We start from the raw sequence: 12,617 nt of genomic DNA, 5'->3' as shown, positions 1-12,617 counted from the left end.
AGATGGAATGGAATCCTAACTAATGATTTTCTCGTCTCTTATGTAAATACTGTATGTATAAGCAATCTGTATGTTACTCATGGCCAGACCATCCTCTGATTAGAGGAGAAATTTCTGTACATTGAACCTTGGATTTTTTTCGAATTCCCAATTTTCACACCACTGGAGACAGCATGGTGTAAGGCAGTCAACGATAACTTAAAGAAGTTAATAATATAGTTTATTGAGTGCCAGAGATCAGTGGATATGTAGTGCTCTGCTGCCAGATTCTCATAGGCACTTTCCGAGTGTGGTGGATGTATTTCGTAAACTGCTTTGTAACAATATTTTGTTTTTTACAAAACAAGGAGATTGTTGTTATGTTACCAGTATGAATGTCACAATACCAGAATTTTAGTTTTCAATACCAGTGAAATGTTATGTTACTCTGTATCTTTCGATACTGAAATCAAACTTGTCAGCTTTACATTAATCCATTATTTCAGAACTCCTGTAAAATTGTCTTTATTTAGCTATTTTCAGAGTATATTATATGACTTTTCAGATTTTGCTATTGCTTGGTCTGTGCACTAATCCAGAAGTTGTAAAATATTAACTGGACCTTCAGTTTAACTGGTAGACTGCACTACAACAATAACAACATTTATTTATGTAGCATGTTGCTATACAAATGTTGTAGCTCAAAGTGTTTTAAAAGATGAAGAAAGAAAATATGAAAATATAAAAATAAGGTTAGGCAGTACTAAGTAACAAAGATTAAAGTCAGTTACGATGGCCAGGAGGATAGAAAAAATAAAAATAAAACTCCAGAGGGCTGGAGAAAAAAAACAAAATCTGCAGGGGTTCTATGGCCACGAGACTGCCCAGTCCCCACTGGGCATTCTACCTAACATAAATGATCTAAATCAGTCCTCATGGTTCTCAAGCTTCACATGGAAGAGTTAGATGGTCATGTGGACATCTGGCCTTCAATCCATCTGCATGGTGCTTGATCAGGTGGTGGTGGTGCAGATCTTCACCACAAAAAACCAGCTAAAGAACAGCAGAGAAAGTAGGGGTTAGTATGGATTATGGAGCCACGATAAAAACAATAACGGTACCTTTCAAATACTGTTTGTGACATATGTGTTTTCACACATTTTGGGAATTACAGTATATGAATTGATAATAGTTTGGTTTCATTAAACCAATCGAATGACAATCATTTGCATGTCCGTATATAACAAATGAGTATGTCATTTTGCCTGTCCTGCTAACTGGCATAATCACAGCCCTTTGTGTTTCGAAGCACGGAATACATTTTATTTTGGTATTTAACAATTGGAGCAGCTCATTTCATTGCTAAGGTAGGCAAACCAAATAGCCACTTCGTCTGAACCTTGCCTCAACTTTTACTTATGTAAGTTGCTACAGCTATTCACACTGCCAGCGTGCACAGTGCATGGTGCTTGTGACATTTACTTCGTGAGCACAAACTGGACAAAACCAGTTAAAAAAATGGATGGATGCTTAAAACCACATCTTGGACATGTTCAACATAACGGGAAAATGAATATGAAGCCTCCATTGCTTTCCAGGGTCTGTGTGGAACACAGTACTTTAGTGATTCATTGCACCGTCTTTTTGTTTCCTCTTAAAACACTACAAATTGAACAATTAAAGCTCACATCTGATTAATCACATCATTGTGCTCAGAATATTGGAGGAGAATCATTCATAAGATCATAGAAACTGGTTTTAAGTTGGCATTAATAACCACCTTAAGGATATTTTAAGCTTTATTAGACCTAGTCTTTTTTTAAAGTAGTCAAGTACATCTAATGCATGGTGTCAAAACCTTACAGAGAAGCAAATTATGGGTGACTCTGATAGAAGCTTACTAAAATTAAAATACTAAAAACAAATATGAAGAATTATTATTTAACATTCAAAGATTTAATGTAGTTAAAAGTTGAAAATATTTGAAACATAAGACTGTAATTGCAAAATTTAAATGTAAATGTAATTCTGATATGTAATATTAATACTTATGAATGCCATTATAAAAACTTCTGTACAAATTTTAATGACTCTGGTTTTCAAGAGTATGTCTAATTTAAGGTATGTATTTGTTTAAGGTTTCAATTCATCCTACCCAAAGAATGGAAGAGGAAACACAGAGCAGTGTGCATTCACCTTGCAGGCACTGGAGATCATGTAAGACCTGTGTACTATGTTAACCAATTTATCATCAGGACAATGAGACCATGTTTTAAGACTTTCCTGTAAACCAAAGTGAATTTATATCATTCTTTAATGATACACCCAGAATGTAATGAAAATATCATGATATAATTTCAAGTAAGCCTGTTAGTAGTCATTTGCAGAAAGTTGAAACATCTCTTAACTTCAGTTTGAAACCATCAAAAGCAGGAAGGAAATGTTATCATACCACTAACATAAATGTAAAAAGAGCTGTGTGTGGCCTTAATTAAACACAGCTCATGATGTTTTTTTTTTAAATATGCAGTTCACAAAATTTTTTTTTATTAGGATACAGTGTGCTTTTCTCTGGGTTTTCATCATTTATTTTTATCATATTGTCTATTTGTATCATAAAACTAATAACAGAATACTTACAAAATTGATAAAGAAAAAATAATAGTTTTAACAGATTAATACACACTTTACTGAAAACTTTCCATATAATTAGTTTCCAGCAAATGTATGAAGTATCAGAACAAGACTGTGACTTTAAGACCTCTGCCCTAATAGAGTGTCATTTATATTGCACATTTTTGAAACTGATCCAGAACACACAAGAAACTAAAGTTTTACATTAAACTCAACTGATACAACCATAAAACATACAAACACCTTATATTAAGACTGAGAGCAAGTACTAGTTTTTACTTGCGTGTCTCCCACATACTAAAGGCAGTACAGTAATCCCTCGCTATATCGCGCTTCGACTTTCGCGGCTTCACTCTATCGCGGATTTTAAATGTAAGCATATCTAAATATATATCACGGATTTTTCGCTGGTTCGCCGCTTTCTGGACAGTGGGTCTTTTAATTTAGGTTACATGCTTCCTCAGTTTGATTGCCCAGTTGATTTCATACAAGGGACGCTATTGGCGGATGGCTTAGAAGCTACCCAATCAGAGCATGTATTACATATTAACTAAAACTCCTCAATGCTAAAAGATATGCTTCCCGCGTGGCGCTTGTTTTGTTTGCTTCTCTCCGTCTCTCTCTGCCTGACGGAGGGGGTGTGAGCAGAGGGGGCTGTTTACACAGTGGCTGTTTGCCTAGAAGATACGGACGCTCCTCTACAAAATGCCGCTTTATCGCGGTGCTTCTGTATACTTAAAAGTACGTAATGATTTTTTGATTGTTTGCTTTTCTTAGCGAGCTGCTCCTTTGAAGATAAGATATGTTTGCATTCTTTTAATTGTGAGAAAGAACTGCCATCTCTGTCTTGTAATGAAGCACAGTTTAAACGTTTGACTAAAGGGTGTTATTTCATGTCTAGAGGGCTCTAATAATGTTAACAGTGTGGGAGAGTTTATAAGGGCTTAAAATATATAAAAATAACCATACAAACATATGGTTTCTACTTCGCGGAAATTCATTTATCGCGGCAGAGTCTGGAACGGATTAACCGCGATAAACGAGGGTTGACTGTATAGTGTGATATCAACAAAAGACCAAGCAAAGAAGACAATGATGAATACAACAACATATATATATTTTATTACTAGGGAGCTTTGGCCCCTGCTCGTTTTGCTCGCCAACCCCTTCCCCCCAGCCAGCACTACATGCCGTTGTGAAGAGGGGGGCTGAACGCACCCCAAGGTTACACGGCCACTCCTCCGCAACCCCTTTTAAGTGGTGATACAATGGGAAACAAATGCAGTTTTTTTACACCTCCTCTTTTCTTGATCAGCTGCTGGCTTGCTACTGCTGTGTGATCTGCACTTTGCTTGCCTAAAACCAGCCCCCAACCTGCCAGCGCTATGGGCCATTGTGAAGAGGGGGGCTGAACGCACCCTAAGGAGACATGGCTGCTCCTCCAGCACCCCTCTTAAACGGTGATACAATGGGAAACAAATAGTTTTTTTTTTACCTCCTCTTTGCTTGATCAGCTGATGGCTTGCTGCTGCTGCCGTGCAGCGTGATCTGCATTTCGTGCAGTGCTTCAAATGTTTAAATGCCTGTAGAGCAGCTGACCTTTTGTCTCACTGCCTTGTCTCTCTTCTCCCCAAGATATCCTCAAACACTATTCGATATCTTTTTGCTGTTCTGATATTTCACTAAGTAATATTTTCCGTTTGTTTCTGCTAATGTGATCTTTACTCTCCTGTTTTTTGAGAGTTTCAAATTTTCCTACTTCCATTATCTCTAACCTGCTCTGCATGTGTATCACGGGACTTATTTCCAAAGGTTGTATGTGTGACATGACTTGACTGTCTCGTGGGATGTGAAAGTGTCTCTCTGTCTCTCTTCAAAAGATCATATCTCTTTGCAGGAAAAAAGTCTCATCTTGTAGAACGATTTTCTTTTATAATAGAGAGAAATATTATAAATATTATATATTCTAGTGTTCCAAACATTCCTTACTAAAAGTGAAGTAGGACACGAAGACATTTAAAATTTTCTTAAAAAATACAGTTAACATAGTACAGGCAGTCCCCAGGTTACGTATGAGATAGGGTCTGTAGGTTTGTTCTTAAGTTGAATTTGTATGTACAGTAAGTTGGAACAGGTACATTATTTTAATAAATGCTATTGTTGACCAACTGTAATCAAGTGCTCTGCAAATGAATGATGGAGTTTCACCTCTCTCTGACCTTTTCATTATTTCTACTTTATTTTCCATGGTGATGGTTTTTCTGTTCTTTACTATATCACCAGCACTTGCATCAGATTTGTGTTTTAGAGACATTGTTGAAGAGTGAAAACAAAAGGTTAAGATGAGCTCTTCTGCACAGCACTGTACATGCTATCACAGCAGGAAGCCCCGTCTTGTCAGCACGTCTGATGTAGTGACGAGAGACAACTTCCTGCTATGTATGTAACAGTACAAGCAGGCTTGCTATTGAGAATGAATGTTTGCAGCGAGGGGCGGTTCACCACCCGCCCACCACACAGTCACCTCCACTTGCATACAGTATGCTGCCTGCAGCGTCAGCCCACCGAGAGGGAACAGGGTGCAGCCAAAAGCGGGTAGTGAATTGTCCACCACTGGCTCCCCATTCAACAGGATGCCACCTGAGGCACAATACAATGCTGCCCCCCACCACCCCATTCACCCTCAATGGCCTCCGTTCAGCTACAACCAAGTCACTGCTCTCAGCATCAACAGCCGCCCACCAAGAACAAACGGGGCAGCCGTGAAACGCCTCCCTCTGCCCCATCCAGCCTCTGTCCAGTCAGGAGCAGTAGATGTGGCGGCATGGTGGGAGGGCAGCAAACCACCCCATCAAGTCTCCGTTCTGCACATAAGCGCTTGCCACGCACCCAGACGCCCACTGAGAATGAATGGAGTGCAGCCCCCACCGCCCCATTCATCAACCGGAGCTGCCCGAGGGGCACTACATTGCATGAGCACCGAAACCTCCCCCATCCAGCCACCGCTTTCAGCATCCCCAGGCTGGAGATGACGGAGTGGCAGTTACTGAGGAGCCTGCGTTGCGTCCCCCAGACAGATGGAGGATGCGGCCCCATTCGTAAGTCATATGTCGGATATCCATAACTCAGGGACTACCTGTAATGGATTACTTTTCCTATTAAAATGTATAAAAGGAGCTCATGATCAATGAAATAATGTGTAGGTTAAACCAAAGTGGTGAACTGAAAAAGAAACAGCTGTGTAAAGGGAATAAAACAGGACAAGGGACAACCATATTATAAAAAGGTTACTGTAGATGTTGACGATTTAACCTACAAATTGTATGCCATGGCAAAAGTGAGCATGGTGACAAGATAAACAAGGTGGTCATTTTACATCATCAAGGTTTCTTTCAAGCATAAATTTCATGGCAAGAAGATGTACTTACCAAGTTTTTCTGTAGAAGCACAAATAAAGGGCCAGTTTGAGAATTGGAAATGCAATAGGAAACCATGGAATCACAGTACAGCTAATGAAATATGTCAAACTTTCATCTCATTAAAATAAGATGTTCAGCTCTGCTATCATCTCAGAACTGGCAGAAACCATTGGGACCCTGGTACACCCATCTATAGTCGAAGGAAGTCTTTTTCAGAAGTTGTCTTCATGGTAGAGGTACAACCAGAAAGCCAGTCCTCGGAGATGAAAATAAAGCTGAACAAGTCACTTACACACAGAAACACAACGACTGGGATGCAGAAAAATTTCAGCAGGTGCTCTAGACTGATGAGTCACAATTTGAAATTTTTGGTTCTAACACAAGGCAGTTTGTTCATTGAAGGGCTGGAGATCAGTATATGGTTGGAATTTTAGAGGAAACTGAAGCACAGTAAAGGTTCCCTGCAGGTTTAGCCATGCATTTTCCCAAACTGATTTAGTGATTGATCAAAATTGATGGTGCCCTCACTGCTGAGTAGTACAGGCAGATTCTGATCAACCATGAAGTACCATCAAGGAGGTATCCGATCAGTCCCAACTTCATTCTGCATCATGACAATGACTCCAAACACACAGTCAAAATCCTTTATATATATATATATATATATAAAAACACCCTGCAGTGAAAAGAAGAGCAGAGATCCCTTTAATAAATGGTATAGTTCGGGATTACTTGCAGAACAGAAGCAAGTACAACAGCCAAAGTCTGCAGTGGGAATATGGCATGTTCTCCAAGAGCTTTGGAAAAGCCTACCATGCAAATATCTTTAGAAACTGCATGCTACTATATCTAAGAGAATTGCTGCTCTTTTAAAAGGATAAGCTTGGTATTTTTCAAGTCAAAGTTATTTCTTCACAGTCAATGTATATATTAATTTCCAGATGCAATTTTATTCTAAAGTGAAGCATTTTCATAAATAAAAAATACCTATCCTGTTTTTGCTTTTTAAAATTGAACTGAAGGAGCAGGAGTCCAAACATGAAAACAAAACACTTAAAACTTACAGAGCACTTACTCAGCACTTTCATCTTTGCTTTAGACCAGTTTTTTCTTCATTTAGTCTGTCTAGTTTTCATCAACAGTTATGTTCTGCAATCCTTATAACAAATGATGCTCAGCACAAAAGTGTGCCAAGTTATGATAGAGCGGTATGCCATCAAATCATTTGATTTTTGTACACCTCTTCCATCAAACATGATTTAAAATGTAACAGCCCAGGTAGGAGGTGTACTCGAATTGTATTTTTTTTGTTATGTCATGTGTACTCAACAAAAAATGTTTTTTATGCTTCCCCAGATCTGTCCTTTAGCACAATCCTGTCTCTGCAGGCAGTTTGTTTACCCTCATGGCTTGGTTTTTGTTCTGATAAACATTGTCAGCTATTGACCTTCTGAAGACAGATTTGTGCACAAAAATCTGGAAACACATGATTACAGATATGTCCATCTTTGTAGCATGACTGCTGATGACATTTATATCACATAGATGTTTGTGGTTACACAGATGCACACATTATAAAAATGACTATAGGACTGTAGACATCCTGACCTTCTTTAAAGATTTGAGGATGTAAACATGTTTTTGAGGATTCTTCACAGTATACAGGATGTTGTGTGCCCACTTCCTTTCATCGAGGATAATAACTTTTACAAATTTGAAAGAGGCTCACCATGTCTACAGCATCCCTGGCAATGTTAATGGGAGTGTGGTCACAAAAGCCTGTACTAATTCTCAATGACAACTATATTATTTCTGACTTTCATGAAGCACGGCTTCCAACAGCAGCCCAATAAAATTCATTTAATCTTACCCTATTCAGCTGATTTTACTCTAAAGAGTTCAACAGTAGTTTTCAGTAACCCAGATATTAAAACTGTTCTCAGGCACTAAATTGAATGCTAATTTTGTGTATGGTAGATTTGTGTAAAAATGTGGTATGCTAGGCATTGGAAACAGAAATCAGTTTTTTAAAAGGCATGCAGACAGTATTTTTTTGCATTGATGCCATTGATTGATTAATTGATCATTTGATCTCATTCTTTAAAATAACTATCAGAGAAATATTTAAGGTTTAAACTTTTGTCACAGGAACTGTGTAGGATGGAGTGTACTTACTTTGTCATTTGTAAATAATGATACATTGATAGTTAGCACCCAAGAACAGTCACAATAAGGATTGTAGGAGATGAGATTTAACTCTAGGTAATTGATTAAATAATTCAGCAAGGCTCCTACTTTTATTTATTTTTCCTTTCTCAGTTGTAGGAAACAGGTCTCTGGCCATTCAAGACTTAATATCAAGTTAACTCAGGCACACTCATTTTAAAAAATAAAATAATACAATTACAGACAGAGTAGACAGACAAACATATAACATAGAGAGGTTGGCTGTTTACTTGCTTTTTATAGTTCTAATTTATCTTGGCACAAATACATAGTTTTACAGTACCAAGTCTTTAAAGGTGATGTCTAATTATGTGTGGAGCTGTTGCTTTGTTATTGCTCTGTGTTCAAGTGGAGAATTCTACTTGTGCTGGAGTGTACCCTTTCTCTTTCCTGCATAATCCTTTGTTTGTGGTGTTCTGTGGTGCTGATTTCTCAGCTTGCTTTCTGCTTTTGTGTCCTCTGCAACTTTACGTGGAAAACCATTACTCTTTCTAGCACAAGATTTTAGATGTTGAAATTCCCTTCTTGAAGTAATGACTACTACTTCATCTTTTCAGACTACTAGCACATAGCTTTGGCTTGGCAGACTGGATATCAGCTTTCTGGTCCACAAAGAGAAAATATTGTCAGTTTCAGATACCTAAACAGATAGCAACTCATCAGCTTTTAGTTTTAGGGATAAATTTTAGAAGGTCATTTTAGATATTGTGAAAGCAGAGTGCTCCCCTGAGAGTTTGGTTGGAATGCCCTCAGAATTCTGAGAATATGTGGGTATGGCTAGTTTTTAAGAAGGAATTCTAATCTCTCCTGGTTGAATTAAACTCTCTTTCAGTTACAAATTCATTGTCTCCACAAAGGCACGTTCTTCTGTTCATCCCAGTTATCATTCCTTGAATTATAGGTCTTTGTTCTTGCTTGAGTTTCTTTTGCACTTTCTAGCTGAAAACGTCTCTGCAAAGATATCAGTGCAACTCTGATTTACACCTTTGCTATCGAATAAAGTTCAGGCAGTACAAGCTGGAGTTCAACCAGTTTGGAATGTAAGTGGGGATTTGTCTGCAGCTGGATGTTTGTTAAATCTATTTCCTTAACAGGCATGGTGTGCCATTAAAGCCTAGTAGAATGGGTAATGCCCACTTTGTCTTACACATAATAATAATAAATAAGATGACATTGATATCTTTATAATTAGTAATGTACACTAATAAAGGTTTTAGTGAAATTTAGTATTGGTTTCCTTTTTAAATAATATGGTAAGATGCATATTTGAAGGTAAACACATCTCCAAAAGGAAAATCCTGAACTTTAGTTTTGTTCTGAAAACAAATCCTGATGTATTGTGCTTTAATATTTAAATGACACAAAACAGTGGTCACCTCTACACCTCCTGCTGTCTAGGTTTTTTCATTTTTCTGTTTATTCTCAGTTCCATCATTAAAAACATATCACTTAAAATTAAATATATTTATAGCAGGGTGGCTTAAAAGGAAAATGTTGCAGTGATTTTGTTTTCATTTTTAGTAATTCTCAATTTGTTCTTAGATTTTTGATGACACAAAATGTGACCTCTTGCTGTGCATATTCTTTATTTTTGCTGTTTACTATAAGTTCCATAAGGGAATAAAAAGTATATTTTTAAGATCAATATTTTAATTTTGAAAATGTATCATGGAAAGTAAGTAATATTTTATTCTTTTCTTAAGCCATGAGCCTAGGAGAAAAAAGGTTATGATATTTTAGTTAATATTAAAGTTGCTCTAATTCTTTTAACATAATGTTGTTAATTTTGACAGAGTTAAATCAAAACCCACAGTTGTTACTTACTAAATAAACTAATCATATTTTGGATGCCTGGATTAAAATAAAAGGATTGTTTCTTTCTCTATTTTGTAATTGATTTGAAATGCCTTTAAATACACAACTGAGTAAATCCAGGCAAATTATGCTACATTTTCTATCTTAAGATCTTCACATTCTATTGAATGTTTTATTTCCTTGTCTACTTTTACAGAAAGATATAATTGGAGAATAATTTGTTTTGAGACTGTGCTGTGTAAACTGGACAAGGTTAATATTTGAATAGTGTGTATTCACTCTAAATAAATATTACAAAAAATCAGGTTTATCTTAATGTTAAGTATGTAAATATTTATTGTGAAGAAATGCATTTTTATTGATTACATTTCATTGTTTGCAACTGTTATACTAAACTGTCTTATTTTCTTTTCTAGTTCTTTTGGAGAAGACGAACTTTGATGGCACGGCCCATGATAAAGGAAACATGCATGGCATCGTTGCTACTTGAAAATCCTTACTATATCCTTGAAATCATTATTGCTTAACACTATCCATTTAGTTATTTAGAAATTATTCAGAACTAGTTACACTTAACCTGTCAAAGACAAGATAATGTAAAAAATTTTGAAATAGTGTTTCTCCTACACCTTTCCTTGGTATCCTAGTGTGTCTCAGCCTCTCTTGTCCAGTGTTCCCACTCTTGATCGCATTCCCGTAAGCCTGGCTTTTTGACTACCACCATGGGTATTGTATATTGGCCCCTATTAGCTGCTATGAAAACATCATTTGTATTCTCATGAATACCTCTTATATTTACAGTTTATACCAACTCAACATGGCTCAGTAAGTTATTTGCATTACTGATCCTGAAATGCTTCATTTCAACTCTATTTTATTTTTTTACAAAAAAAAAAAAAATAATAATAATAATCTTAGGTAGGAATTGGACTTCGCACTGCTAAAGTATCCTGTTATACTACTGCTTAACCAAAGCCAAACTGACCAATCAGATGAACATGTCTGGTTCTGTCATCACTTTTAAGTGTAAGTGCATCTGCATAGACTATAAAGATTAAGATAGTTACACTTGTCTTAGTAACAATAACAAAAACCTTTAAATGATGGTTATTGAAGAAAATGCTGAGTTTGCATGATCTTTGAGGTAACTGTGACAAACTAATTTCTGCCTCTGAACCTTAGCAGGGAGAACACAGTATGAATATTGAACTGTTTAACTTTTAGCCAAAAAAAATAACAATCATATTTTGTATCAACTATCCTAACATAATGAGTATTCTAACACATTGGTTGGTTGTCTGATCTTTTTGCTATTAAAGGGTAGTAAATATTTTCAAGACCTCTGTTACTGGTTATGGTGGCTGTGGAAATGAGCTAAACTAGATATTTCAGATTTGTCTTTCTCAGTTTTTCTTACGGGTTTCACAGAGCTACTTTGAAATGCATTCCCTGCAGCATCATCTGGGTCTTCCCCAGTTTCTGTTTTAAGTGAGCTATAACTGGTATATTTCATCAGATGCCCAGAGAACCTCAACTACCGTAGGTCTTTTCTGTATAGAAAAGCCTTGGTTCTCCTAATAATAGTTTATTAATTATAGAATATTTCATATACTGAATATAGTTTAAAAAGATGGAAATTGTAAATATATATAAAAGATGAAAATTAGTTAAGACTTGGATGAGTAAGCTTACATACTGTGTACCATAACACTCGTATGTATGGTGTGTATGTGTGCATTTATATACCATACATCTGTATTTTGGGTGTGAGTCAACTTTGAATTTTATATACAGTATATTGTGATTGACAATGCATATGGGCGAGCATCCCAGCCGGGAAGGAAGATGGTTCCTTAAGTAGACCACAAAAAACAGGACTGAGAGCATCCTGTCTCGCCCTGAAGACAGGCAGAAGATGCCTATGCCAAAAAGGGTACTTTGGCATCCTCTCTGGGTTAGATCTAGGAACAGTTCCCAGCCGTGAGGCCCATATAATGGAAAGACTGGGAAGGACAATTGAAACTACCCCAAAATCTCGAAAAACAGTTTGACTGATTTAATTGAAAAATATAATTTTAATATTTATTAGTAATAATGTTGTAGCAATTGGGCTATTCCTAGGCACCATGTCCTTTCTTTCTTGGCGTAGAGAAATTGAGCTTGCAGTTCATACAAATGAACACTGTGAGTGCCACTGACCCAGCTGAGGCTATAATCATGCAGAGATTTGAGACGGTCACTTTATGTAAATGAACACTGCTACCAGAAGTAGAAGAAAAAAAGTTTCGTGAAGTTCAAAGATGACATACCCAGCAGGTTGCTTCCTTGGGTACATGCAGTTCTCCCTTTTCTGTTGGCTTCTTCTTACTCCTCATGATGTGATATAAAATACAAACAAATTTGATTGTTGATCTCATATTCTACACAGAATATATACTTTGAACAAAAGGGTGGTGGATGAATGCTTACAATATTGCAGAGAACTAGGGATTCCCCTTGGAGGTCAGAACGCAATGTGCAGCTACTTTCCAGTTCACAAAGCAG

The 12,617-nt window shown here is 36.8% G+C and overlaps 1 protein-coding gene across 3 annotated transcripts in view; it reads left to right on the top strand.

Moving 5' to 3' along the window:
* Nucleotides 1–12,617, top strand: part of abhd18 (abhydrolase domain containing 18) — a 70,238-nt gene that overhangs the window by 32,021 nt on the left and 25,600 nt on the right. For 2 of the 3 annotated variants that reach the window (XM_039751708.1, XM_039751707.1), the window contains exons 5-6: nucleotides 2,118–2,196; nucleotides 10,490–10,574. In XM_039751708.1, the coding sequence (XP_039607642.1) occupies nucleotides 2,118–2,196; nucleotides 10,490–10,574 (164 nt within the window). The remainder of the gene's footprint in view (nucleotides 1–2,117; nucleotides 2,197–10,489; nucleotides 10,575–12,617) is intronic. The other variant, XM_039751709.1, reaches the window with a different exon arrangement.

Source organism: Polypterus senegalus, chromosome 4 (assembly GCF_016835505.1).
Source record: "Polypterus senegalus isolate Bchr_013 chromosome 4, ASM1683550v1, whole genome shotgun sequence".
NCBI lineage: Eukaryota > Metazoa > Chordata > Cladistia > Polypteriformes > Polypteridae > Polypterus > Polypterus senegalus.
The sequence above is the reverse complement of the archived record's forward strand: the minus strand, read 5'-3'. Positions and strand labels throughout refer to the sequence as shown.